Source organism: Penicillium chrysogenum (genome assembly GCF_028827035.1).
Source record: "Penicillium chrysogenum strain IBT 35668 chromosome Unknown utg000001l_segment0_segment0, whole genome shotgun sequence".
Classification (NCBI taxonomy): Eukaryota; Fungi; Ascomycota; class Eurotiomycetes; order Eurotiales; family Aspergillaceae; genus Penicillium; species Penicillium chrysogenum.
The window spans coordinates 6,143,345-6,171,038 of record NW_026622749.1 but is presented as its reverse complement, the minus strand read 5'-3'; the positions used below and the strand labels follow the sequence as shown (position 1 = coordinate 6,171,038).

The window sequence follows — 27,694 nt, the reverse complement described above, 5'->3', positions numbered from 1 at the left end:
GTTTTATGCTCCGGTCTGGACGTGTGTGGAGGGTTACGTGGAACCTATAATGGAGCACTCTATTTACCAACGGGGAAGTGAGGTAGGCATGAAGTGGTAGAGCCGGGCTAATGGAACGCAAATGCTGGAGGTCGTGAATGGACTCTCAGGTCGGTATGTTTAACGTGGACAATTAGTAGACGGTGACAGCACCTGAAACAAGCATAGGCACCGTTTTTGAGACTAGCTGCGTCTATGGAAGATTTATAGAAAGTATACAGAATGACAATTCAATTGCAAACTATACAAAAATGACCAATGAAAGCCAGGCCAATGCCGTTCCGCTAGGGATTCTAAAACGGGAGTATCTCAAATTTTGCAGCAAATGGGAAAAACAATCTACAGGCGAGCCTTGAGGTTGGCCTTCAGCCTCCGCTCAACGGCAGCCATGTACTCGCCAGTGGTGACCCAGGACTCACGGTCCTTGCGGCCACAGGCGAGAGCCAGATCCTTAGTCATGATAGCCTCGTCGTTGACGACGTCAACGCAGGCGCGCTCGAGCTCCTCAGCGAAGGTGACAACCTCGGGGGTGTTGTCGAGCTGGCCACGCTGGACGAGACCACGGGTCCAGGCGAAGATAGAGGCAATGGGATTGGTGGAAGTCTCGTTACCCTTCTGGTGCTCACGGTAGTGACGGGTCACGGTTCCGTGTGCGGCCTCGGACTCGTAGGCAGAGCCGTCGGGGGTAGCCAGAGCGGAGGTCATCAGACCGAGAGAGCCGAAGCCCTGGGCGACGATGTCGGACTGGACATCACCGTCGTAGTCTAAACACAGGTGTTAGAGAAAATTAAATACCAACGTAGGATGGAAACTCACTCTTAAGAGCCATGACGAAGCCACCCTCGGACTTGATCATCTGGGCAACCATATCGTCAATGAGACGGTGCTCGTACCAGATGTTCTTGGCATCGAAGTCCTTCTTGTAGTCCTTCTGGAAGATCTCCTCGAAGATGTCCTTGAAGCGGCCATCATACTTCTTGAGGATAGTGTTCTTGGTGCTCATGTAGAGGGGAAGACCCTTCATGAGGGCCATCTTGAAGGAGGAGTGGGCGAAGCCAGCGATGGACTCATCGGTGTTGTACTGGCACTGGGTGACACCACCGCCCTGGAAATCGAAGACCTGAACGCGCTCGGGCTCACCTCCGGCAGGGGTGTAGACCAACTCGAGCTTACCGGGGCCAGGAATGACACGGTCCTGGGCACGGTACTGGTCACCGAAGGCGTGGCGGCCAATAATAATAGGCTTAGTCCAGCCAGGGACCAGGCGGGGAATGCGGGGAATGACAATGGGCTCACGGAACACGGTACCGCCGCTAGATATATTGTTAGTGAATGGTCAGAGCCAATCGGATTCAATCTACTCACAGGATGTTACGGATGGTGCCGTTGGGGGAGAGCCACACTAGAAATGGTTAGCTTTTTGCCTAATGGCAAAACGGACTTCCGCAGAGCTTAATGAGCTTACTCTTCTTCAGCTTGAACTCCTCAACACGGGCCTCATCGGGGGTGATGGTGGCACACTTGACACCAACACCGTACTTCTTAATAGCCTCGGCGGCATCGATGGTGACCTGGTCATTGGTCTCATCACGGTACTCAATACCCAAATCGTAGTACTTGAGATCAATATCGAGATAAGGCAGAATCAACTATAGGCAGCCAATTAGTATGAGCATGAAACCGGGCCGGTATGGGTTGTGACGTCTCCACTGCATGCACCTGCAACGGCGGCGATCATGCAGGTCTGGCCCGGGCGAGAAGGAGACGATAAGCTTACCTTTTCTCTGATTTCTTGCCAGATAATACGGGTCATCTATGTTCACGAAGATCATCCGGTTAGCACATGTCAAGGATGAGTTTCAAAGCCTTGCGGGAGCGTCATTGTCCGATTGACACATGATTTATTGTGATATTCCCCGTATTTCCCCGCGTTTTCGACGAAAACGCGCCAGCCAAGCACGAGAATATGCGGGTTTGTGAAACAGGCTGATTGAAACTTCGAACTATAAAAGGAGAGGGATTTCCCATACCTCATCACCATCCAACTCGACCACAGGGTTCTTGACCTTGATCTTGGTTTCGGAAGCCATAGTGCGGATTTGAGTGATAGACGAAGGGATCGATCCGGACCAGCGGGAAGAAGCAGCAACTCGATTAGTTCGTTGAGAGAGGGAGGTAGAGGAGATAGATCTCTTAGAAAGTGAAGAAGTGAAGGAAGAGGAAGAAATAAGACGAGAGGTAGAAGAGAGAGGGGCAGGAGGGGTCGCGAGGGACCGACGAGCGACTGCGGAACTGGACCGGAGAGCGTTCATCGTGGGATCCTAAGGACGTCAGCGCCTATTTCGCAGACTCTGTTTGGCTGAGCGGGAAGTAAGTCGCCTCACTCGCTGGTTTACAACCGAGGGAATGAGCTTCGGCAGAAAGGAAAGTGTGGAGTCGGGAAATTTCCCGGAGAAAGGGTAGAAAGAAGATGCGATTTCCGGGACTTGGGTAAAGGGTCCACGGCAAGACGGGAATTGATCGGAATAAGATGAGTAAGGCAAATAGGAATGGAGAATTACCGAATAGCAGTGAGACTGGATAGTTAAATGGAGAGTAGAGGAGGAAAAAGCCTTGTCCGGTGCAATGGAGGTTGGGGATCTTAATAACAACTCCGCAAAAAGAAGCGCCGAAGCCGGACAGTCACGAGATATGAGATATTTGGAGATATTGAAGGGTTTGGAATGTTTTTGAATGGCAATTTCACGTGGATATCTCTGTTTCTTTAAATCTCTCCTTTCAAGGTCAACTGACTCACCGGTCTGATCGTTTATCAGCTAAAATTTTCCATCAAAGCTCCATCAACCGACCCGCTGAAGAAGCCTATACGTGGTGATACGAGCGATTCCCGGAGAACGGAGCTCAACTCCGGCCTTGACCGGCCCTCCCTTTTTGACCCCGGAAAAGCTCCAACCGAATTGTACGATTTAATATATATCCAGTGGAAAAAATATATATTGATTATGAAATAATATATCGAAATGAATTTCACGTGTCCAATTGCCCCGGATTGCGCGGTGTTGAAAAATATCCATCTAAGGGTCCGATCAGACCCCAATTATCGTATGTGTTGAAGAATCGAAATTCGAACAGTGGTATATGCAAGCTCCAAAAATATCTCGTTATCTATATTGTACCCTAGAACAGCCCGTCGATATCACCAGTCTCGGTGTCGATGTCGACGTTAAGGTAGCCGGGGGCAGTGGGTAGTCCGGGAATGGTCTGAATATCGGCAGCCAAGGCGTAGCTATAGCTATGTTAGCGTGACAGTTTCCACATAATGCGAATAACAAAAACTTACAGGTATCCAGCGCCCACGGCCAATCTAACATCCCGAATGGGCACAGTGAAGCCGGTGGGGGCGCCCTTGAGAGCTGGGTCATGGCTGAGTGAGTACTGAGTCTTGGCGATACAGATCGGCAAGTTAGAGAACCCTTGCTTGGTGTAGGTGTCCACCTTCTTCTGGGCCAATTCGCTGAACTCGACCTTTTCGGCACCATACATGGCCTGGCCAATGCGCTCAATGCGCTCCTGGATAGTACCATCCAGTCCGTAGAGAAGCTGGAAGTGCTTCTCCTTGGAGCTGGCGGTCATGACAGCCTTGGCCAGATCAACGGCGCCGGCTCCACCCTCAGCCCAGTGGTTGGCAGGGACGGCATCCTCAGCACCAGCAGCGATCGCCTCCTCTCTGATGACAGCAATTTCGGCGTCGGTATCAGTCTCGAACTTGTTAATCGCGACCACCACCGGGACGCCGTACTGCTTGGCGTTGGCAATGTGCTTGCGTAGGTTAACACAGCCCTGGCGGAGAACATCCACATTCTCGGTGCGGTAAACCTCCTGCAGAGGGGCACCGGGCTTGATTTCGGGGCCACCGCCGTGAACCTTCAGCGCACGGACAGTAGCCACAATGACGACAGTGTCCGGAACCAGACCAGAGGAGCGGCACTTGATGTTAAAGAAGCGCTCACCACCCATTGTGAAGTCAAAGCCAGCCTCAGTGACCACGAAACCGGTCTTGGCTTCATGATCCTCATCAGGCTCGGTACCGGCAAGCTTCAGGGCAAGCTTATCGGCGATGGCGGAGCTGGCGCCAATACTGATGTTGGCAAAGGGACCAGCGTGCACCATAACAGGTGTGCCCTCCAAACTCTGCATCATGTTTGGCTTAATGGCATCCTTCATCAAAGCGGCGAGGGCACCACCGGCACCGATGTCGTCGCAAGTCACGGGGTCGCCGTTTCTAGAAGTGGCAACCACCATACGACCCAGACGCTCACGCATATCTTCCAAGTCGTTACTCAAGGCAAGGATAGCCATGCACTCACTAGCGACGGAAATGTCGAAACCAGTCTCGCGGGACAGGCCCTTCTCGGTGTCAGCCTGGCCGACAGTGATGCCACGCAAGTGACGGTCATTGACATCGAGAACGCGGCGCCAAGTGATGGTCTCTGGGTCGATATCAAGGCGGGCAAAACGAGTAATTTCCTCCTCAGTGAGATCGTCTGGGTTAGTCTTCTCGATGCCCAGCTTCTTCAGACGTCGGAACATGATGGGCTTGAATTCGCGCTTGCCCTTGCTAGCAGGGACAAGACGCTTGTAGAGAGCTGCATCTTTCTGGGTGGACTCATGGAACATGCGAGTCTCAATAGCCGCAGCGAGAAGGTTGTTCGCGGCGGTGATGGCGTGGATGTCACCTGTCAGGTGGAGGTTGAACTCGTCCATAGGAATAACCTGACTGTAGCCTCCACCAGCGGCGCCACCCTTGATGCCGAATGTAGGGCCTTGGCTGGGCTGTCGGACGTTTGCAAAGGAAATGCGGTTAAGGTGGGCACCGAGTGCTTGAGTGAGACCTAATGTGGTGGTGGACTTGCCCTCACCGAGAGGAGTGGGTGTGATACCGGCGACCAAGATGTATCTTCCATTGCGACGGTGGGCGAGGCGGTCCAGCACGCTTAGGTTAATCTTGGCCTTGGTGTGGCCGTAGGGCTCCAACTCATGAGGGGCGATACCGACCTCAGTGGCAATCTGGGTGATGGGCTTGGGGTACTGAGCCCGCGAGATAGCAATGTCGGAAGGCACAGGGGTTTGTAGGCGAAGAGGAAGAGGGGTAACGTGGCGGTCCTTCTGTTTCTCAAAGTAGCCCTTGGCGGAATGAACCACGTTCTTCAACAACATGGCCACTGTCATGGGACCAACACCACCGGGGACGGGAGTGATCTGTGAGGCTACCTGGGAAGCAGACTCGAAGTCCACATCGCCGACCAGTCGCTCACCGGACTTCTTAGTCGCATCAGGCTTGTAGTTGATACCAACATCAATAACCACAGCACCGGGCTTCAACCAGTCGCCCTTCACAAGCTCGGTCTGGCCAATGGCCGCCACAACGATGTCGGCGGTCTTCACGACGCGGGCAATATCCGGTGTCTTTGAGTGGCAGACAGTAACGGTGGCATCGGCGTTCTTAAGCAAATAGCTGACCGGGCTGCCGACGATGTCACTGCGTCCCAGTACCACTGCCTCCTTGCCGGCGGGGTCCACGCCGCTTGCCTTGAGGAGTTCCATAACCGCCAGAGGTGTACACGGAGTGAACAACGGGCGACCGCCTCGCTTAGCCAACTCGCCGATATTGATTGCGCCGAAACCATCGACATCTTTCTCATCTGCAACAGTCGACGTGATTGCATGCTCAGACATATGACTTGGGAGGGGCAATTGAACGAGTATACCGTGGATCGCGGGGTCATAGTTGGCTTTAGTGATCTCTTGGATGAGCTCCAGCTCGGTGCTCGATTCAGGAACGTTGATCAGGGTGCAGATGATGTTGGCCTGGTGGATAAGGTCAGATAATGTCCCAAATATCCCAAATAGCAAGTCATACCTCCTGAGCGGCCTTCAGCTTCATGCGCACATAGGTACCTAAGCGACATTAGTCCAACAGACCTTCTCAATGCTGTTTGTAGATAGACCAACTAGAATCCGATCGACTGCCGACTAGATAGAATCATCACGTTAGTATCCAACACTGCCATGATCGTCATGCTCTAAGAAGGGCAAGCTTACCTTGGAAGATAACCAGGTTTGGCTTGAATCTAGGATTGTTCACTTGAATCTGCTCGATCTCGGACTTCAAGCCCTGGCGAATGCTCTTCGCGATGGCAGTGCCATCAATCTTGGCGGCAGCCATTGCTGACCCGGAAAACTTTCGGAAAGGTGGGATAGCGGGGCTAATTGGAGAAAAGTTGACCTGCACTAGAGACCCGACGGATGTTGAACGAAGTCCTCTGACTCCCTGGACAGAGGAATACTTATGTATAAAAGAACGAGATAGGAAAGGAAGATTTCGGAAGGTGCCCGCATGCACTTGGAGATAAAAAGTGCAGCGGGGTAGGGCAGCGGGGACGAATGGCATTTATTGCTTGTTTGGGGCGACCCCTCGGAGCTGTTACCGGCGTTGCGAAAAAGAAATCAACAATTAGGCCTCAATTTCACGTGCAACACTCGAGAGATACACTGGGGTAAAAGCCAGCCCTGTCAATTTGGAGATATTCCCCTCACATTCACCTCATCTCTTCTTTTTCCTGCAATTAAGCTCATGCGGAGAGTCGGGAGTTTCCCGGGCACCTCCTGGTCTCTGCCTGAGGCAAAATTGCCTTTCTGAGCCGCATGAGTCATCCGGGACACGTTCACCTTTTCGGGGACACCAGCTAGGGCTTAGGGTATTCAGATAGCAATCACGTGGAGATATCGGACCACGGATTATATTAGCCTCCGAATGAGGCTTGGCATTGAGGGCCGAGTGTGCGATGAAATTCACTAGTCAAAGAAAGTGAGGTTGACGAGGTTGACCCCCCCAAAAAGCCACTCCGCCTTACCCCTTCTGAGCCGAGCGTCTCAGATTTTTCCCCTCCGATACTCCATCTCGAAGACCCTAACACCTCACCCTTCGAAATGCGGCCTATTTTGCTTTCCGGCCATGTGCGTTGACTTCTTCGAAAACTTGCTGGATCCACAGAGACTGACCGCAGCCAACTATAACAACAGGAGCGGTCCCTGACCCAGATCAAGTTCAACAGCGACGGCGATCTCCTCTTCTCCGTCTCGAAGGATAAGATTGTGTGCGCATGGTGGTCCGCCAATGGCGAACGTCTCGGTACCTACAACGGCCACCAGGGTGCTGTCTGGACAGTCGACGTCAGCCCCAACACCATTCTTCTTGCGACCGGATCAGCAGACAACACCGTGCGTCTATGGAACGTCAAGACCGGCGAGTGTGTGAAGGTGTGGGAATTCTCGACAGCCGTCAAGCGCGTGTCATTCTCCCCCGATGGAAACAGACTTTTGGCAGTGACGGAAAAGCGCATGGGTTTCAATGGTACTATCGCGGTTCTCGATATCAGCTATGGCGAAAACCTGAGCGCACAGGCCGCCGAGCCCACCTTGACCATCGTTTGCGAGGAGAGCAAGGCCACCGTGGCGGGGTGGAGTTTCCTGTCCAAGTACATCATTGCGGGGCACGAGGATGGCAGCGTCAGCCAGTACGATCCTAAGGTATGTTTTTTTTAGGGTGGCTTTGAGGGGCGTGGAATGCTAATGCCATCTCTAGTCTGGAGATCAACTCGAGAACGTGCAAATCCACGAATTCGATAGCCAAATAACCGACATTCAGTTCGCACCCGATCGTCTGTCTTTCATTACCGCGTCGAAAGACAAGTCGGCCAAGGTATGTTCCTTTGCAGATCATTCTATGAGGCAATCCCCGCTAATGACATGCAGCTCCTGTCCTCCCGCAACCTCGCCATCCTCAAGACCTATATCTCCGACACTCCTCTCAACACTGCTAGTGTGACACCCAAGAAGGAATTCGTCATCCTTGGTGGTGGTCAAGCCGCCATGGATGTCACCACCACCTCCGCCCGCCAGGGTAAATTCGAAGCTCGGTTCTACCACAAGGTGAGTCCAATATGCGCTCGAGTGACTTAAACTCGCCCCATACTAATATTATTGTTATTCAGGTGTTCGAAGATGAGTGCGGCCGCGTTCGTGGCCACTTCGGTCCCCTTAACACTATCGATGTTCACCCCGCAGGCACCGCATACGCCTCTGGTGGTGAGGACGGATACGTTCGTGTCCACCACTTCGACAAGTCATACTTCGACTTCATGTACGAGGTTGAGCGGGAGCAAGCGCGGAAGTAAAGAGAGGATGTGGTGAAGAATGTTGGGATGCGTCGTGTGCATGTGTTTACGAGGCGAAAAGACTTGGGACAAATCCCCCAAGTCCCGCATACGGAATGGGATGACCTTCCGGTCCACGATTTTCTCATTTCATTGATTCCATGATCAAATCGGAGTTGGTACCTTGTGTTTGTGTCTTTGTTTAATAAAAAGATGACAGAGTTCTTTTTCTGAGCTCTTATGTCTGTCCTGGTCCTCCGCGAAAGAGATGAAAATCGGGTAAATAGACAAAATCAAAGCTTTGCAAATCTTCAAATTGCGCTGGGATAGCGCCGCTGGCATCGAACAGATCATGGATAGGTGGTTTCTATGTATTAGGACAGAACTACGTATATACATCATCTGTCACAGTACCTACATACGCTCAGTCTCCAGGGCTTCGTGTGCATGTTATGTGAGAGCTATGAAACCGACCTTGGTCATCCATCTATATGTACTCGAACTTATACACAAACGCAAATTACAAGTAGGGAAGTATATGATAATATCAAAATCTGAGGTATCTCATTTATACAATTTTTTTTTCGTGATATCTTCTCTAAGCCCGTTTCCCATGCAAGGCCAGCGCTAATCCGACCAGCAGAAAAGAAACCCGTAGAAAAAAACAAAAAAAGGTGACGTCTCATGAAAATGAAGGAGGAACATGACAGTCATAGAGCGCAAAAAAGCAAATGCAGAAAACTTGAGATTTGCCCCAGTCTCATTCCCAAAGGGATAAAGGCCACGGACTCAACCCCATCTATTTCTTCTTAGGGAACTTTTCAGAGCCGATGTCTGAACCCCGCAGCTTAATGTTCAGCACACGCTCCATAGAGCCGAGAACCTTCTGGTCGGGGGTGGCGGTTCCACGCTCGAAGTCCTGGACGATGGTGATAGTGGTGTTGCACTTGGTGGCGAGTTCCTTCTGAGTCATCTTGTAGCCCTCCTCAGTGCGGCGTCTCTTGATTGCGTCGGCGACGGCGTGGCCGACGGTCTTGGGCTTGACGATATCGTCGCTGCGGTCGACCTTAGTCAAGTGTTGGCCTTCGGGGGCACCTGCCTTGGCGCTCTGGAGAGTGGGTTAGTAAAGATTCAAGGTCATTTTTCCGGATTGCAAAGGAGTTTTCACATACAAGGTTACCGGTGGTGTACTTCTTCTCGGTGTAGACACTGCCAGAGCGCTGAGCGGCGTTCAGGGCACTCTTGCCCTTGACGACGGTCTCGCGGGGTTGAGCGCCAGCTCCGCGGAACTTGCTGCCAATCTTGGTGGTGCTTTCCCAGTCAGACATTTTGAAATGAGGTTTGATTTGGCGGTGTGGGTGAGGTTGGTAAGAATGATAGGTGAGGGTGGAGATGACGTTGGTCGTGTGAGGGTAAAGAGAGAAATGCAATTTATATCGATGAGACAGAAGCTTCTCGAGGGAGGGGAGCCCGCGCTAGTCCGTATTGGGCTTAGCGTATATCTGGGTCAAAGGCGTTCTTCTTCGTACTGTGGCGAAGCCCTCTTTTATATTTGAAATCATTTGCTATTTCTATCAGTTCTGTATGACTATCTGTAGCTTTCTTCAGGGGCTCACCTCTTTTCTAGTGTTTCAATACTGCCCTAGGGGTTCACTATGCCCATCGGCAATCCCCCACCACATTGATCGCCACAGCCACCTGCAATCATAAAACTACACACTATTTTATCCATGGATACATTCAAGACTCATTCCAACAACTGAAAATCTAGCGCAAGTGTAAATGAGTTTCTCAGCAATACTATCTCTCCGTTCACCTGTATATAAAGCATATAGATCAGTCCGCTTCAGACCATCAGCAAGACCATGATGAACTCGCCCCACAACTTGATGTCATAAGGTTTTGCGTGCACATTCTCAGCCCTAATCGCCGATACCAGGGGAGAAGGGCAACAAAATGTGCCTCGAGAACCAATGCCACTCACAAGCGGCATGTCCGGTGCAGTGTTGTACCAAAGTAAGCACAAGAGTCACAATGAGTCTTCAAATAAGGGGCCCACGATGAGGCTGAGCACCAAATCGGGCACCAGGATAGGCTTAGCCTCTCCGCATGGGACATTATCCATAGCCCTAGAGATAAGTTAGGCCTACGGACTCTGCAACTGGTCTGCTAGTCAATCCAAGAGCAAAGTACAAGGTATGTTGGTTCACGTTTGTTTCTTGCCAGTTAAAATCTTCCTTTTTATATCATTGTTCCCACCGCGGGAGACATAGGGAGGCGGTGATATATGTAGCAATATGAAGCTATGCACAATAAACAGTTCGTCTGAAATCCATCGCCCACATATAAGAGGAAAACAATAATTACATGACAGTAGTATTCTCGAGTCTTCTTTCGGAGACAAAGAGCCATCTTCCATGAATAGCTTCTCGATCGTGGAACCTGGCTGGGCTTAGAATATATTGCCGTTCAGCATGCAGCTTGGAATATAATTCTTCCGAGGATTATGTTCAAGGAGCATTTTCCCCCAGTCAGTCCCCACGCGCACCATCTTGTAGGAGTGACCATGCTTAGGCATCGTCTTGGAGAACGACCAATAAGCAAACTAGGACAGAAATTGACGGGCCTCCATATTTGATGCAGATATAGTAGTAATGTTTAATTAGAAAGCTTATTCCCGACCCGAACTCATCCTTTCTATCCTCATTCCTTCTCGTTGTATGGGTAAACTTGTAACTGGATTCCTGGCCTTTCCCTTATAGTCCGCTTCCATCGGGTCTTCTAATAACCTGCATAGGTAAGCTCTTTGTGCTGAATGATTCAAGCTTTAGGGAACTTCGGATGTGATACAGAATTTCAGGAGAGTCATTGGTTGAGATATGTATGTAGCCCTAAAACTAGATCATATCGCAATAAAGAGCTAATTAGCGTTTGTAACACTGGGATCACCGAAATATTTGGCCATAAGCCCGCCAATAAGCGATGCTGATTGAGTCCAGTCAATCCATTCGAAGCAAAATTTCAATCCACCAACGCCGTATCAATGAAAGTGAATACGAAACAAAATGCCCAGCAAATAGCTTGGCCGTATGATTAGAAGATGCTGTTCACGATGTTGGAGCCAACAGTAGCACCGGCACCGAAGATTGCTAATATCAAGTTAGAAACCGAACAACGAGTACCAAAAGTATATAAGACCTACCGGCATTGCCCAGTTTCTTTCCGAACTTCTTGCCTCCTTCCTCGAACTTGTTCTTCTTTGGGTCGTTGGGGTCTTCAGGCTGTCCACTCTGGCTAACTGCAAGAGGCATGTTCCCATAGTTTGTAGGCGGGGGCGAAGAAATGCCAGCCTTCTCGTTCACGACGTTAACGTAGCTTCGAGGGAAGATACCCTCCTGGCCAGTCCGCTCGTTGCGACCACGCCACCCTGTTTATCATTAGCTTGGTGTCCATATCAGATAAGAACGAAATATCATACAGTCGTCATTCATGTGCTCGATAATCTGGATGCGATCTTGCGGCTGCAGGGCCAAGTCACCGGCGTCGGTAGGTGTGTATGCGTACATGGCCGAGGCAAGACCGAGGACTGGCGGGACTTGGGGATAAGCTGGCGGGGCCTGCGGGGGGCTGAGCTTGCACTGGGACATGTTGATTGTGCATAAAGGCTTTCTCATTAAGCGACACATTGTTCATCTGTGAGACAGGAGGCGAGTATGAGGGCGTGTAAGGGGCCGGAGGGGGGCTGCGCTTGCACTGGCACATGCTGGGCAGGCGCAGGCTGTGCCTGTTGTCGGGGCGGCGATGGTGATGTGTGCACCGCCCGAGAGGTCTCGGAATCGGTGGGTAGCTGTGACAGAATAGAAGAGAGCTGTTGGGGAGTGATCACGGAGGCATCGGCAAGGAATTCTAGTTCCTGAATTATGTTGTATTAGTACCTGGATCGCATTTCAGGAACGGGAAGCCGGGAAGCCATACCGTCCGGACCATGCGGAGCGACCGGGTGGTCATGGCAGATGCGAACTCGCTGGAGGCCGCCATTATGGAAGGACACGGTGGTTGAGATTGAAGGAGACAATTGCAGAATGACAACAGAGAAAAAAAAAAAACTGGAGTCGGGAGAGTCAGGAGACACAGGGGTTGCTAGGTCGGGTGTTATTATGTAGCCTAAGCCAAGATCTGAGAATCTCCGCCCTACGACGTCAACTGTAACATTGACATCAACTATTCACGATCATAAATTTCCCTATTCATTTTAAATTTTTACGAGATTCGAATTGCCTCCCTTGGGCTTATACACAGTGTCACCATTTCCTCTCTGAGTTTGATGAATTGACCCCGGAATATATATAAACTGGTCAACAAGCGAATTGATCTTGACCTCGACACAGAGGTTGATATACAACATCCCCTTGTGTTCAATCCGAAACTCGACCTTAGCAGAGTCAATTCCTTGAAATTTCCGACTTCCATAACAGCAACAGTCTCCATTCGCCTGCAACACTGGGAACCTCAACGCCACTCAGGTAGACCATGTGGTTGTCGATAGCCGCGATTTCCGTTGATTTCACACTGTTCCACACCCCTGGCCCTAGTGCAGGAGAGAGCGCATATCTCTTCTCTTAGATTTGTCTGTCTCCCCAGTTTTGCCCGGGTTCGATCAATCCTGCATCCTAGAGCCCCAAAATAAGAAGCAAAAGAGCCAAGAAAACATGATGATAGCCCAACAACCAACCACTCTACACCACTAACAACCCTCCTTCTCCTCCCCGCATAACAGACATCATATATATATTAACTTCCTCTAAGCCACCCTGCAGCAAGGATAAGTTACGCGCTGACCGAAGAATAGCCCCCCCATCTAGACCCGCAGCCCGTGTTATAGCGCGATGCGGGCCGCACTAGTGCAGTGACAACGGAGACTTTCGCCAGCGCAGCGCTTACACGCCTGCGCTAGGTACACTAGTGGGTTTCAGACCCCGACAAAATTAAAGCCATGATGATAGTTTTCTTGATATCCTTAGTTGGCGTTCTATTATTGCCATGGGGGAGACGCCTCGCGAGCATGGGGCTCTGTTCCTTGCTCTGAATCGAGTGAGGATCGGCACAAGATGTCCATCGATGGCGGATGGCGGATCGAGCGGTGTTCTCTTAAGAGAGCGTGGTTGGGCACTTGTTCGAGGATGTTCTGTTAGTTCTATTAATTTTTTCGTATGGTCTATGTCTTTACTATGAATTGATGTGTTGGTGATTTACAATTATTCTTACGATGCTTTCTATACTTTTTTTTATATCTTTGTTTCCGTTTGTTAAGGCTGATGATGACTGGGATGATTTTACGAACAATCTTGCTACGGACTTGGTATGTCCATATCTATACGGTCTAAATGAGGTTCGGAGTAGATGTGCTGATGTTTCGATCAAAGGCTCCTCTAATCACCTTGTTCGGCGAACGACTTACGAAACAATTTCTCTCTGAGTCTATCAGCATCCTTGATAATGTCATCTTCGCTCTTTCACCTCTAGGGGTCTTGACTGCTGTCGTGTCGGTGATCAGGATCTGTGGAAGTTCATCCCTCAGGGCATTCGTCGGACGAGCACAAGAAGGTCCTGCCGAAGCTGAGAGTGAACTCCTTCCTTGCGTCTCAGAATCGACGGCAGAGCTCTTTAATGACGGTGGCATCACACGAGTCTTTGGCCGGCCCAAGATCGTGGAGATAGTTGCTTGGGAGGATGTGAATCATAAGACCGGAGAAAAGGAGACAAAGATTGGCACTTTGAAAGATGCCCTTGAGGAAAAAGCTTGGTCTTGCAATAATAAAGTTTTGCCTACTGAACTGCCTGAACTGGACATTCCAAATCTATCCTTGAACAAGGGTATCAAGAGGAGAGATCAATTTTGGTTTCATTGCGCTGCAATACTTGGTGGCGTACTGCAGACTGGTCGGTACTTCTCTTTCTCTGAGCCCGAGATAACACTGACAACCCATTTAAGGTACTATTACATACGCTACACTGACGGTGTTCGTATATCCCCAGCATTTTAAGAAAGACGACAAAGCTGTCGCCTCATACGCATTCCCGCTCTATCTCATCGGGACAACCCTTCTGTTTCTGGGGATGTTCTTCTGCGCATTCATTATGGAACGTTCCTCGAAGGAGTTCTATCTCAAAGCAGAAAAGCCAAGCAAGATATACTGGCTACAGCCCGGTAATCAAGACGTGGGTGACCAGGTCTTCAATGCTTTCTTGGCTGTCAATGAAGGGCCCGAGTCTTCAATGACCAAGAAACTTCGCTATACCAAATCGATCAGAGATCGAAGATTTGATAGAAAGTATCTGGAGATTTACTCTACCCTCGCATCGACGGTTTTGGGATTCATCTTCCAGTTTATTGGACTGAGAGGTCTTCATGCATCTGTCATCCTAGCCCAGCTTGGGTCCACATTCATAATGTCTATTATACGTACCTGTCTACGCACAGAAAGAATGGCACCAGACGAGAATAAGATGAAGGATGACCGTGACCTCATGGGTCATAAACAGCAGGAGCTAGACGCCTTCGCCTTTTATCTCGAGAACGTCGAATATTTCAATATGGTCTCGCTTCCTGATCGGCCAGCCACGATACATTCACCCAGGTTCGTGCCTCAAGTTGACGCGCCATTGGCAAGACAGTTGATCCGAACACGAACTCAGCTTGCCAATCTCACATCTAATTCAAACCAGAGCTTCAGTGCTACCTGGGACGACATGCCTATTCGACGAATGGCTCACAACCTCGCGCAAACGATCGAGTCGACGATGGATTTGATCTCTGGTTGGGGAGTAGACCTCGGGAAGACCTTTGAGTTCCGGCTCGGCTTTGAGTGCAGGGGCGCTTCTCCAGGTTCTGTCACCCAGTCTCCGGGAACATATTCCATTGGTCTCATGCGTTGTGGTGATGCCCTTCGATGGAAAATAGAAGCCAGCGAGATGGAAGCAATACTTGGCCTGTGGACCTGGTCTCTGTATAAGTCCGGCGATGACTGCAAGTTTTCGAGACTCTTTCGTCTTGTCGGACTGAGCGAAGAAGAGGCCAGCAAGGAGGAGACTTACCTTTACTTCCACAAATGGATATTCCGGCAAACAGAGGCCCGACTGGTCCCGTCCGACCTGATTGATGACTCCCGACGATTATTCGGCTTTGAGCCTAAGGAAGGCCTTCCCTTAGGGAAACTTCTCGTTATCAAGACTGAGAATGAAGTGGAGACAATGGCTGCCCAGGATATCTTTATTCAGTTCCTCAAAGAAGTTTGCCTCAATGTGAAGGAGCTGGGCGGGGAAGTCGATGTCGTCTCTGGTATACAGAACTCGCTTTTAGGTTCCTGTACGCGAATCGATGAACTGGTATCCTGCTTTGAAGCCCATTCTCTTGGGTCAAGGGAGGATGCATTGCTATGCATTGTTCCCATTTTGAGAAACCGAAACCTTTTGCCTGACCTTGCAGCTGACTGCGCTAAAGTCAGAGAGCGGAGAGAACAGCTCATAAGCCAGGGAAAATGGGAAAATGCCTTTGGCTTGCTTCGTTGGCTCTGTGAAAGGTCAGAGGGTCCCCAATTCCAACGGTCAGTCTACGAGTTAGGAAATATTTGCCGCCGCGCATTGTTGAACAACAGCGAAACTGTCCGCAAGGAAGGGTTCGCGCAAGTTTGCAAGCTTCTCAACTCAGATATAAGAGAGGAGTTTCTACAGACTCAGAAAATATCGCTGCCTTCTGATTGGGCCATGTCACAGGATCGTATTGAATGGTGGCGCTCATTCTCTAGTCAACTAGGCTGGACCGCATGGACTATTTCAACAAATGTACCGGGAATGAGCTTCATGCAACCAGCTTTAAAGTCGCTGAATGCACCGGAGAGCTTGCCTGGCTTGATTGGCACCGGCCAGGATATAGAAGCAACTCAAACGGGCATTCGCGCTATGCAAGATTGGCTCACGCTGCGGGATCTTCATAATACTAGGTGGAAACGCTCTGGAGAAGACGAAGAAGAGAAATGGTGCTTTGATTGGGCAGTCGAAAACAAATACCACTGCTTGCTTTATTTCCTTTTGTCAAAATGGGTGGAGCTGAGGGAGGACACGCCGGTCCTTATCGCCGTTGGATACTACCTTGCAGCAGACAAACACTCCCATCTGGCTGTGCAGATCCTTCTTCGACAGGGTACCGATATTGACTCCCCTGATGTACAAGGTTGTCCCGCGCTCTTCAACCAAGCGGCAGTTGGGAACGTGGAAGGGGTAGTAATGTTGTTGGACAATGGCGCCGACCCTAATGGCAGCAACAGAGCTTCCCACGCGAAGCCACTGATCGCAGCTGTGTATGGAGGACATCTTATGACTACAGCATCACTTCTTGAATACGGAGCTAACGCAAACATCACGGATCAGCATGGAATGACGGCGCTGTGGTGGGCAATGGCCAGTAGGCATCTTGATATTGTTGAGCTGCTTTTATCCAGTGGCGCAGGGACAGAACCAGTCGGCTCTGATGGCTTGACACCACTTCTCTGGGCTGCAACCGAAGAACGTCTTGCCGCCCTCGAGTTGTTGATAAAGTATGGAGCGGATATCAATGCCCAAGATACCTACGGCAAAACTGCACTTATGCGGGTAGTGTCTATAGAACGTTCTCTGCCAATGCTTCGGGTACTGTTGGACAAAGGAGCTGATGTTCATATGGAAGACCGCAAGGGACGTACAGTCCTGGATATGGCGAAAAAAGCAAACTTCCATGAGGCTATAGCCATACTGGAGCCATCAGTTCGCAACTCCTTGGCATCTTGGCTACCTGGTCTCACTTCAAGATCTCCTTGAAAGAAAGCTTCTTCTCTCTTCCCAGTTAGTTCTCGTTCAGGATTTGGTCTTGTTGTCACTTCGAATTGAATCAAGGACATTCATTTCGAAGGTAATTTGTACATTGCAATTGGTCTTCCGTCATATCGGATATACTACTTACCGTCTGGCGGAATCGTCAACAGTAACATTGAGGCCCCGAGCTCACAGCCATCGGACTCTCAAAGTTTCTTTCTTCTTGGCCTCTATGGAGTAGTGCAGTGGCCAGTAACGACCGCCATTCGAGTCGGGTGGCCCGTGGAGTTGGCCTATCAAGTTGTGCAGGGGGCACATAGGGAGGGGCAGCTAAGCGCTCGGCGGGGATGAGCGTGCAGTAGTCTAGTGTGACGGGGAGTACATAACAAATTGACTCTCGATCTGTAAGTCTTTTCTGTCACACGGGTGATCACTTCCTATGTTAATTCTGGCCTAATTTTAGCCGGAGCTTCCAGTGCGGAGTTGAAGTTGCTCTTAAAAAGAATGGCCCGCCGCAAGATGTTGTCCCTCCTTGACAGCTTCTTCTCCAACCCTAATAACGCTCTCCCTAAGCTTCCCAACTTCCAATTCGTCGAGAAGAAAGTAATTGCAATTTTGACTTGATTGTATTCGTTGGAAGATACCATATTTGATTGTCGTCTACCCCGCAACCCAACAAGCTCGTGAGTGTCATTCGACGGCAGCTGGAATGACATTCTAATCATTGAGCAGCTTCGTTCAATTCACCTACGTATAAGTCTCCTGACTTGGACTCTATTTTCATCATGTCACAACATGAATATCCCCCTCCGCCTATGTCTGGTAAGCACACAATTCTTGGGAAACGCGCGCAGGCTGGCTGACTTAAATATGTAGCTCCTCCAACCCAGACATGTAACTAATATCCCTTCAGCTCGAATCAATTTTATACTAATGCACCGGGTAGCATTTACACCATTCAATCAGCCACACTTCGCTCAGCCCCCCAGACAAACACCTCCGTCAAATGGAGGCTACCCTGTACCTCAATCCTCAATTAGCCCACCCGCCATGAGCCCACCAACGAACAAACAGGGCTATTCCATGGCCGAATATCCAGCTCCACCATCAGCCAGTCCACCACCCCCTGATCAGATTGCCGAGCAAAATCAGGCAGCATTCCGTCAAAATCAGGCTCTTGGCCGGCTGTCGATTTCCTCTCAGGCCCCACAGACAGTAACGATGGAAAAGATGCCCGGAGGAGCACCGTCCTATGGACAGTTTGTCGGAGCACACTCGACTAATCAGGATGATGTTGGGGTATTCAATGGTGGCAGCTACAGAATCAGCCACCGAGATACGAACTCACTTTTGACACTGCAATTGGCAGTGGGTTGTCCTTTGACTGCTAGGCCAGGTAAGAGAGCACTTTGATAAACACTTGTCCAATATGTCAATTCCATTAGTTCGTTGGTGTTCAAGTAAACTCACATTGTGACAGGTGCAATGATTGCAATGTCGCCAACAATGACGCTGAGAGGAAGCTTCTCTTTCTCATTCAAGAAATATATCATTGGTGGCAGTATGACTACGTCACACTACACTGGTCCTGGGGAGTTACTTCTAGCGCCCCCTATGCTGGGAGATATTATTGTCCTCCCGATCAACACGGGAGAGGCATGGAACGCCGGAAGGGATTCCTTCCTAGCCCACACTTCTGGCGTTGAACATAAATACAAGTCTCAGGGTTTGAGTAAAGGGGTCTTCTCCGGAGAAGGATTCTTCGTCTACGAGTTCACAGGCCACGGTTTGCTCTGGTTGCAGAGTTTTGGAGCAATCATAAAGAAAGATGTAACTTCTCTCCTATCCTACCCTTTGCGCCATTGTTCTACTGACACGAGTTTATGATCCAGCTTAGAGAGGGGGAATCTTACTTCGTCGACAATGGTCACCTTGTTGCATGGAAATGCGACTATGATATTGAGCGACCTGCTTCTGGTGGGCTCATGTCTAGTTTCAGTTCTGGCGAAGGACTAGCTTGCAAATTCAAAGGCCCGGGAACCGTATACCTGCAAACTAGAAACCTGAAGGCCTTCGCTACCCAGATGAAGGTCACCAGCTCCTATTTGTGATTCTATCGCTTTGATCCAGTTGAACAAATCCGGAGCCAGCAATTTGCAGTTCGAATTTCGATACTTCGATTTGATTTCGCGAAATACTTTTTGGGTCCCAATCTGACATCGGCCGATGTGCTGTTGTTGTATACTTACTCTGTGTCAATAAGAGAATAGTACTCAGTCATATAAGCCTATTTCACGTGAAACTATGTTCACCTGAGCTAAACTAAACAGCGATAACGATTCTACCGTAACTCTAGATGTTCGCTTAGATACAAAATCATACACCTCAAAGGCAAGGTATACTGATATCAGTCCATTTCATGCGAAACTATTTTTTATTGTTCAAATCGTTTCCTCATCTCAAGCCCTTCGGGGTAGGAAGAAAAGCAACAACGCTTCGTTTCCACTCCGCAAAAGCTCTAGTAAGTGACACGCCATAAGGAAGAGATACAAACAAGTCCTTCCCTCGCAAATTGCCAGCACTGCACCATCCGCTTAGCCCACACGCTTTCTGCGGCCGATCTGGGAACGGAAACCGGTCTTGATGGCGGCGACGGAACGACGGGATCCGCAGGAGTTGCAAGTAACGAAATACAGACGGTTCTCTCCCTTGTTGAGCTCGGTGTCGGGGCTGCGGCACGTCTTGCATGTGACGTACTCAACAATATAGCGACGCAGAACCGATTCGATACCCTTCTGTTGGAATCTTCCCTTGATGACCAGGCGACGGCTACCGTCGACACTGCCTGACGTACCGAGTTCGGCGAACAGGAATTGGGTGCAGTGTTCCTCGCTAATAGAAAGTTAGAGGGGAGATCTCAACGAATAAATGGGAAAGGAGCTGAACGAACCTTCGCTTCATGCGCTTGCAGATATCGGCAATGTTGGCGAAAATGGTACGACGGTTACCTTCACGCAGACACTGGGGCGGGGGAATCTTGTAGGACTTGGCGCCGGTGGCCAGAAGGTCGGGGTGGTGGCTCTCGATGAGGGAGAAGAAGCGGGAGACGAGGAGCGAGTAGGGGATGGTTTGAGTAGCGTCGTGCGCCCAGATACCGGTGCCGGCCTCGAGGTCGCCCTCAGGGATTTCCTCGGGCTTCTCCTCACCGGCCTCCTCAGCAATACCGGCCTCAGCGAGCTTGGCGTCGAAGTCGGTGGCGTCGGCCTTCTTAGACTTGCTGCTGCTCTTCTTTTTCTTCTTCAGCGCGGAGGGATCGAATTCGCCATCGGCAGCGGGAGCTTCCTCGTCATCGCCGGCGTCGGCAGTCTTAGACTTCTTGGAGGGCTTCTTCTTTTTTGAGAGACCCTTGAACATCTCGGTGACCTCGTCGACTTCCTTCTCTGTATATTCAAACATCGTTAGTGGGGCTGTGGCAAACGCGACTGGGGGGTTGAGGCTGGGATCGGATAGGTATTGCATACCGCCTGTGGGCTTCTCAGCCGGAGGGGCGTCTGTGACTTGGCCGTTGGTATCCATGATGACCGATCCTTCGCTGAATGCGACCGACTTGCGCTGTTTCGTCTCGATTTCCTGAGCGGAGCGGCAAAAAGCGGTGTTAGTTATGGGAAAAAAGAGAAAAAGCAGAAGAAATCGTATAGCCTGGCTTCTCAATAGAAAGTACCAGTCCTTAACCCCGGGCTCAACGATGTGTGTTCTTGAATCACGGTGGTTGGCGGCCGAGGGGTCGATATTGTGCACTCAAAGAAAATGTGGGAGGGTCGGTAAAAAGACAAGGGTGTGACGTACAGCGTCCGCCATGTTTTGAGGCTTCAAAGATGCTATTCACTCCACCACGGTTTGTTGTACAAGAGCTTAGGTTGTTGCGAATGCGAGGAGCTAGAGTAAGAGTGTAAAGAGGCAAAATTGTCGCTGGAATCTGATATCGCCAGGCCTGAAGGCTGATTCTGTTATCGCGGTACAGGCACGTGACCTAAACTGAGTCACCAGATTACAGGTCACGTGCATGATTACGGAGCTTGGCGTGTGCCGGTCGATCCAGGCAAACAAGTCAAGTTGCTCTCACATTTACGTATAACCGCAGTAGGCAGGCCGCTGCTTGATCAACATCGCTTCCCCTCATTTACTCACCCCCACCTCTCTTTACAACAATCTCCATCATGTCTTTCCCCTCTCCAGACAGCTCGAATCCCTCTTTCTCGATGTCCGCATACATGGTCCCATCCCAACAGACCTCATACTCCGAGTCCGACGATGAGCTCGCCTCTCTCCCTTCAGAATCTACAAGCGACTCCGATCTTGAGACCTTGTCCGAATATTCCTCCGATGCGGAGGCAGAATGGCAAGAAAGCATTGAACAACTGGAGCTTCTTCTGACTATGGTCCTGGTACCCTTCATTGGGAAATACCTAGGGCGACGATGCGCATATTGGAGTATGTGACACGAACAAGCTTACTATCTTACTGTACGAGAGGGCACCTTGCTGATTGGTTGGTCTTTTAGGTTGGACGCGATTCATGCAGTGGAAGTACCCGGTTGAGGTGGTGATGCAGAACCCGGCCGCATTCAAGGCAGCCGGTGTAGTCGAGGCGGCTGCGAGTCTATGATAGGCTATAGTCCCAATGGCCTTGTAAGCACTTGCTGCATATCATTTTTATCAGGCGTGCCATCGTCAACCGTACAATCCCCACCTCTCAGCGCTCGAATCCCTATACAAGACCGACCCGACTTATTTTCGTGGACTCCGCAACATATCCACGAGCCAAAAGCTACAAGATTGCCTCGTCGAATCCAAACCCCAACAATCCCCGCGCTGACTGGCGTTGCCCGGGAACCCTGAACTGAATCCAGTATCGTTTTCCCTGGCCTTCCATGTCCCGTGGTTCGCAATTGTTCTTCGTCCAACAGCGGCATAAATGGATAGGTCAACTCCATAGCTTGAATAGAGACAAGCATTTGGATTTGAGCCATCTGATGATGTGTTTAATTTCCCCTGTCCAAGACTGTTATATACCCAATCAATTCATCAATCCTCATCAAGATCGATAAACCAACGCAACAGTGTGCAGTCTAAACCATTACAGATTTGGAGGTTCTCCTCAGTGGCTAAAGAGTTGAGGGACTTGATTTAGATAAAAAGCGTCGAGTCACTCTGGGCTGGATTAGCCCAATCACTGTTATAGGCTATGGCCTAATCATCTGACTTCAAAGGGGAAGTTGCCAAATCTCTATTGACAGCTGAATTTGAGCTAGCTAGGTATGTACATGGAGCTGGCGATACTTTGCTTTGATATGGTTGACGATTGATGCAAATGCGATCAAGCTTGCTATTGACACTTTCGGCTATCCAATTTGATAAGCATGTTGCTGATGAAGATCAATAGAGTCTGTTCTGTCTCCAGAAGCCAGATAATCCTGGAGGCTTAGCCTGTCCCGCATCAATTCCAGTTGACGCGCGCGGTTGTGACTGGCCGTATCCAGTAGCCACCCATGGCAAATCATTGTTCTGGTCAACACAAGGATCATCCGAATGACTCGTAGATAGTTTTCGTTGGCAAGAAGGCTCAGATGGCCTTCCATCATACCGGTTTTGTATGATGTCCTGGGAGACCGTTACCAAATGCTCTGGCTCTGCCACCTCTGCCTGTCCGGTAGGAATATCGGGTTCCCGGATATTAGTCGACTCTGGAGTATTCGGAAGATCATTGCCATTTAGTTCGGGTGATTCAAGTAACTGCTGCAAGTCTGATGCAACCTCCGCCGCGACCTCAGGGCTCACGATGGCACAGTAAGCAGCATCCAGCGTGCGATAGAACACGTCATCATCATCGACTCGGCCCAGCTCATAAAATTCGATGTCAGACATATGCGGGTGTTCAACATCTGGTACGGATGCAGGGAAATGGACTGCATCCTCTGCCGATTCCTGGTGGGAAGGCTCACCCTGATCTTCATTCAAGGTGTCTATGAAACGGTCTGGGCTGTTTGATGTCCTGACAGTTTGGAGGCTTGGACGGCCTGGCTTATCTGAAGCTTCATGTGGTCTGTCTTGTTGTTGCTCGAGACCTGAAGATTGTTTGGGTGGACTATTCACACTGCAAGCCGTTTCACAGGCGACGTTCGAATCCGCGGATTGTTTGGACATTTCGTTCTGTACACTACCGGCACTGGGAACATCCGAATGGCCTGGTGCAATGACCTCGCGAACCTCTTGTAGAGAGGCATCGACTGCAGCTAGCTGTCCTATGTTGGCTTCGGGTGAAGCTCGAATTTGTCTGCCTGCTTCGTTTGACCATGACGCCTTTCTCTCCTTCAGCAGTTCCCATAGTTCGGCGAGACTCCAATACCGTCCGGTCAAGACGGTATTTTTGATCTCGGAGCATAGCGCTTGGGGATATACTCCGACATGCAGCAGGTTCAGCAGGTGTTGTTCAAGGGCATCGCTTTGTTCAGTGTCGTCGATCTCAGTTTCAGTCCAAGTGTATGGAATAGATGATGATTGTTTTGATATCTTCCTTCTTTTATTGGGTGGCATGGGGGAAGCACTCCGGGAGTGACCGAAAACTGGGGATATCTCACTGGCCGGCGCCTCTTCAAATGCGAACAGCGGCATGGCCGAGTCGTCAAGCTTGCGTTTCACATCAACCAATTTGTTAATTGAGTGAGACGTGCCGAGATTGCAGTCGTGTGCAGGGTCATTGAACTGTACCTGTGGATGGTACTCTCTCTCATGCTGTCCATCCAGAGTTTCTCTGACAGTCGATATAGGATACGGGTTGAGATTATTCCTCCGGGACAGAAAGTTCATCTCAGAAAAGGCAAGATCGGATTCTGTGACATACATCTGAGACCTGGTGACTGATGCAGGTTTTGCAAGTCCGGTTGGGGTGTTTCCGCGCTGATTGGCCACAGAAGAAGACCGTCCTTTGTTGAATATACCCAGGTTCGTATTGCTGCGCAGCTATTTGGCGTAAGTAACACTCATCGAGGGCTTGCGAGATTCTACTTACTGTCAATCTGTTTCCTGTGACATTGATGGCACGGAAGTCGTCATTCATTGTATGCCTCCTGCCCCGGGGCTTTTTGGCTCTTCCTTTGCGAGACTGCGACTGGGTCTCCACAGCCGATGATGGGCCTTTGTACTCATAGCGATCCTCGCGAGTCTTGTATCTGGGCCTTAGCTCGTAACAATTTCGAGATCTCTTATGACCTTCACTCCCTGGTATGGTGTCGTGAGTGGATGATGCTTTCGTTTCCTTGAGGTGACGTGAATCTCTCTTCCTGCTAGCTGAATGTCCATTCGCACGCAGGTCATCAGATGTCTCAAGTGGGATGTGGATCCGTGGTATTCCCGTTGCAAGAGCTGTGTCCTTCACTTGTTCCTGGTTCTCAACTAAAGCTCTGTTAGCGCGTAAGCTTCGTAGTCTTTTTGACAGCATACTTTGTCTCTGGTCCTCCACAGTGGAAAGCCACTGATAGATTGGATTATTGCTCTCCATCAAGAAAGTTCCTTGGACTCTGCGACTGGGCCGTTCCTGTAGAAATGAAGTAAATCTGATGGGCAACTGGACAGAGTGAGGTGACCTGAGAGCACACAAATTCAGTCACCGCCAAAGAAGGCGCGACCATCTCAACTCTGTCCCCGGTCCTGTCTTTTCATTGTCTCTTCGTCTTTCCATAAATTATTGTCAAGATGTTTGCTTTATCGATACTCTCGACTATTAGATGGAGATGGTTCCTTGACTCGATTCATCTACGAATTGCTTCTGCTCAAAAGCTTTCGCTGCCATCCAAACCAGTTCTTCCACCAATCTAATGGAGACGGATGTTAACATTGTATACAACATAGACGCAATCCTGGTGCCGATCGTCGCCAATTCCCGGGATCTCTCCCGGCATACGGAGTACACGGCCCACGGCCCAGGCCGCATGTGGGCCTACGGCGCACTACCCTCTCTGCCCGGATGCACGCACACGCAAAACCACTTTTCAGACTGATGATGGAACTGACAGGCTAGACCCATGGCGGTAATTGAATGCAGATCTCAGTCTGTATTGCTAGACCGAATTTTAGCAGTCAATTCCCGGCCGAATGAGGAAAGAAATCCACAATGCATCAACACACATACAACCAATCATGCATGGACCTGCGAGGTACGGGAAATCCAACAAAATTCCACAGTCCATGCGCGAAGACTCCACTCGAGATAGTGTTGCTTTCATGGATGGTCATATCACGGCCTCATGGACAAGAGCATGGGCTTACTTTGTACTCTACGCAGGGTACTCCGTCCACAGATTCAGAATAGAATCCAAGTGCTCATCCAGCCCTATGAATCCCGACACAGAACCCCTCGCATTTTCAACCAAGTGAGGGGCAAACGAAAGGTACATCAGCCGTTGGCCTTAGTGCCGCCAATCCAAACGGAGCCCCGGATACCATATGATTGATTGCTGAAAGCCCGATGACCCGCAATTCAATCACCTCAAGGTTTAGGGCCGTGGGACTAGTTTTGGCGTGTTTATCTCTGCAGCACTTCCCCCTCCCCCACCTTGGAGTACTCTTGAGGCTAAGCGGACTTTTTCTCACTCTGGTCAATCTCCCAGGCAAAGACACAGTAAGCATAATGGATATTGCTCGTTGTGGACTTGCCGTTGGTGTCCGACCAGCGGAAAATCCCCGGCAATGTGGAAGCCCTAACGCAGTGTGATTGTTACACGGGACTGGATGCTGACTCGCCTCTTAACCACTAGGATCTCCCTGTCATCTCACCACCCGGACGGATTCTGATTTTTATCCTTCCTTTTCAATCATCTCCTTCCTTCAACCCTCACCTTCTCGTCCTCGGATAGTCGGCTTGGGCCTTGTCTTCCTTTCAGCTTCCTCTGTTAGATCTTCACACCATGTCTAAGCTCTTCGTTCAGTGTGTATTTTCTATTTGTGAACAGATTTGTGCTGGTAGGAAGCAATCTAACCGTTGCTACGATGGATTTTAGCGGCCTTTCTTGGCATACTAGCGATGACACCTTGCGCGAGGGTTTCCAGCAATTTGGCGAGATCCAAGAAGCCGTCAGTTTGCCTTGACCGGAATATACTTCATGTTTATTGAGCTTCTACTAACTCTACTGACTACAGATTGTCGTGAAGGACCGTGCTACTCAGCGCAGCCGCGGCTTCGGCTTCGTCCGCTTTGCTACTGACGCCGAGGCGGATGCTGCTTTGGGCGCCATGAACAACCAAGAGTAATCGTTTAACCTCACATTCGTCTTGAGTTCAAGAGAAATCTCATACGTTGTTCAGATTTGACGGACGGGTCATTCGCGTTGACAAAGCATTTGACCGCCCCCAACGCTCCGAGGGTGGCTTCCAGGGCCGCGGTGGATACAATTCCCAGCCGCAATCTAGTTACCAGGGTGGTGCAGGTGGCTATACTGGCTACAATAATGGCGGGTACAATAATGGTGCCGCTGGTGGATACGGCGGGGGCTACAACCGTGGTTACAACAACTATGCTCCGAGCGGGCCCGCTGGCTACGGCGCAGGTGGTCCCGGCGGTTATGGTTAGTTTCTTGTTTATTTAGACGTTTCTTGCTCTACTTGCTAATTAACTACATAGGCGGCGGCCCCAATACCGGATACGGCGGTGGCGGAGGTGAGTTATTGCATTATCTTGATGGCGATCTTAACTAACATACAAAGGCTGGCGTGGGAACAACCACGAGCAGGCTCCTCAAGACGGTCACCATTAGGGGATTGACCTTTTTTTTTCAGTTCTTCCCCATGCGCCTTTCTTCCGCGATTTATCTTTAAAAGAAGTGACGATCTACAATGGCTGAAATATGGTGGAGGATGAATTGGGAACAGCGGGATCTATCCTAATCATTGAATTTTGTAACGGGGATTGCTGTTTTTCTTGCGCAGGACTTGCTAGGAAGGGAACATGGGTTTCTGGCTCGATCTTTGGTTTTATTGGATGCAGATTTCAGATCTTATACGGTTGCGTTTCGCGCTATCTCGCCTACAAAGTTTTGGGGCCTTCTCTCTCTTGGCAGATCGACCCATGTGGTTCCATATCTGCAATGTGTTTGCGTTCCACGACATATCCTTGCTATAACAGCGAACTCAAAGCAAGGCTAATGATTTGATGGATATTTAAGCATAATCAGAATCTCTACAAGGGTTACGGGTGACGAACTGAACTATGTACCACGACGAAGGGTTCTCCAGCAGAGAAAATGAGGCATCGCCTGCCACTGCTACCTAATGTCCTATTATTAAGCGTGACCATTACCCGTGGACACTTATGTGAGACACAATTCCCGTTGGGCATCCTTACTTCGTAGAAAAGGTCATTCGCGGCCGGGTTTGGAACAGGAATAGTCCAAAGCGAGAGATAGCCCAAATACTCTATAATAATATCAGACAAAACTAGTGTTACATCAAAGCCCATATACTCCTATGAAGACAGTATGCTTTTTATTGCCAGAAGCATGCATAACTAGCAAGATAGTAAGCAGTTCATGTAGCCCTGGA

General features: G+C 50.0%; 11 protein-coding genes across 11 annotated transcripts; 5 read left to right on the top strand and 6 right to left on the bottom strand.

Annotated features, from left to right (window-relative positions):
* Positions 1–378: 378 nt before the first annotated feature.
* On the bottom strand, positions 379–2,351 carry N7489_002445 (NADP-dependent isocitrate dehydrogenase; the record flags this gene model as incomplete). The annotated part of the gene is made up of 6 exons (XM_056708200.1): positions 379–803; positions 856–1,352; positions 1,405–1,441; positions 1,505–1,688; positions 1,817–1,852; positions 2,070–2,351. 6 exons carry the CDS (start codon positions 2,349–2,351, stop codon positions 379–381), a joined length of 1,461 nt encoding a protein of 486 aa, XP_056572502.1.
* Positions 2,352–3,216: 865 nt separating this feature from the next.
* N7489_002444 (C-1-tetrahydrofolate synthase) lies at positions 3,217–6,490 on the bottom strand (the record flags this gene model as incomplete). Its single annotated transcript, XM_056708199.1, has 5 exons — positions 3,217–3,325; positions 3,380–5,907; positions 5,960–5,997; positions 6,052–6,072; positions 6,142–6,490. The coding sequence occupies 5 exons, from the start codon at positions 6,488–6,490 to the stop codon at positions 3,217–3,219; spliced, it is 3,045 nt and encodes a 1,014-aa protein (XP_056572501.1).
* Positions 6,491–7,029: 539 nt separating this feature from the next.
* tif34 (translation initiation factor eIF3 subunit i) lies at positions 7,030–8,276 on the top strand (the record flags this gene model as incomplete). The annotated part of the gene is made up of 5 exons (XM_056708198.1): positions 7,030–7,056; positions 7,123–7,629; positions 7,685–7,801; positions 7,855–8,031; positions 8,094–8,276. 5 exons carry the CDS (start codon positions 7,030–7,032, stop codon positions 8,274–8,276), a joined length of 1,011 nt encoding a protein of 336 aa, XP_056572500.1.
* A 778-nt stretch (positions 8,277–9,054) lies between these two features.
* Positions 9,055–9,583, bottom strand: mbf1 (multiprotein-bridging factor 1; the record flags this gene model as incomplete). Its single annotated transcript, XM_056708197.1, has 2 exons — positions 9,055–9,363; positions 9,428–9,583. 2 exons carry the CDS (start codon positions 9,581–9,583, stop codon positions 9,055–9,057), a joined length of 465 nt encoding a protein of 154 aa, XP_056572499.1.
* A 1,765-nt stretch (positions 9,584–11,348) lies between these two features.
* Positions 11,349–12,293, bottom strand: N7489_002441 (SH3 domain-containing protein; the record flags this gene model as incomplete). The annotated part of the gene is made up of 5 exons (XM_056708196.1): positions 11,349–11,404; positions 11,458–11,682; positions 11,734–11,893; positions 11,938–12,168; positions 12,231–12,293. 5 exons carry the CDS (start codon positions 12,291–12,293, stop codon positions 11,349–11,351), a joined length of 735 nt encoding a protein of 244 aa, XP_056572498.1.
* Positions 12,294–13,521: 1,228 nt separating this feature from the next.
* On the top strand, positions 13,522–17,108 carry N7489_002440 (ankyrin repeat domain-containing protein; the record flags this gene model as incomplete). The annotated part of the gene is made up of 3 exons (XM_056708195.1): positions 13,522–13,614; positions 13,679–14,195; positions 14,248–17,108. 3 exons carry the CDS (start codon positions 13,522–13,524, stop codon positions 17,106–17,108), a joined length of 3,471 nt encoding a protein of 1,156 aa, XP_056572497.1.
* A 498-nt stretch (positions 17,109–17,606) lies between these two features.
* N7489_002439 (AIM24 family protein) lies at positions 17,607–19,213 on the top strand (the record flags this gene model as incomplete). Its single annotated transcript, XM_056708194.1, has 4 exons — positions 17,607–17,705; positions 18,069–18,498; positions 18,583–18,932; positions 18,995–19,213. 4 exons carry the CDS (start codon positions 17,607–17,609, stop codon positions 19,211–19,213), a joined length of 1,098 nt encoding a protein of 365 aa, XP_056572496.1.
* Positions 19,214–19,696: 483 nt separating this feature from the next.
* On the bottom strand, positions 19,697–20,960 carry N7489_002438 (translation initiation factor eIF2 subunit beta; the record flags this gene model as incomplete). The annotated part of the gene is made up of 4 exons (XM_056708193.1): positions 19,697–19,994; positions 20,053–20,542; positions 20,624–20,732; positions 20,949–20,960. 4 exons carry the CDS (start codon positions 20,958–20,960, stop codon positions 19,697–19,699), a joined length of 909 nt encoding a protein of 302 aa, XP_056572495.1.
* Positions 20,961–21,319: 359 nt separating this feature from the next.
* N7489_002437 (uncharacterized protein) lies at positions 21,320–21,767 on the top strand (the record flags this gene model as incomplete). The annotated part of the gene is made up of 2 exons (XM_056708192.1): positions 21,320–21,593; positions 21,664–21,767. 2 exons carry the CDS (start codon positions 21,320–21,322, stop codon positions 21,765–21,767), a joined length of 378 nt encoding a protein of 125 aa, XP_056572494.1.
* Positions 21,768–22,537: 770 nt separating this feature from the next.
* Positions 22,538–24,659, bottom strand: N7489_002436 (uncharacterized protein; the record flags this gene model as incomplete). The annotated part of the gene is made up of 3 exons (XM_056708191.1): positions 22,538–24,121; positions 24,171–24,553; positions 24,602–24,659. The coding sequence occupies 3 exons, from the start codon at positions 24,657–24,659 to the stop codon at positions 22,538–22,540; spliced, it is 2,025 nt and encodes a 674-aa protein (XP_056572493.1).
* A 1,405-nt stretch (positions 24,660–26,064) lies between these two features.
* On the top strand, positions 26,065–26,910 carry N7489_002435 (RNA recognition motif domain-containing protein; the record flags this gene model as incomplete). Its single annotated transcript, XM_056708190.1, has 6 exons — positions 26,065–26,084; positions 26,110–26,230; positions 26,297–26,403; positions 26,462–26,721; positions 26,778–26,813; positions 26,861–26,910. 6 exons carry the CDS (start codon positions 26,065–26,067, stop codon positions 26,908–26,910), a joined length of 594 nt encoding a protein of 197 aa, XP_056572492.1.
* Positions 26,911–27,694: the final 784 nt, after the last annotated feature.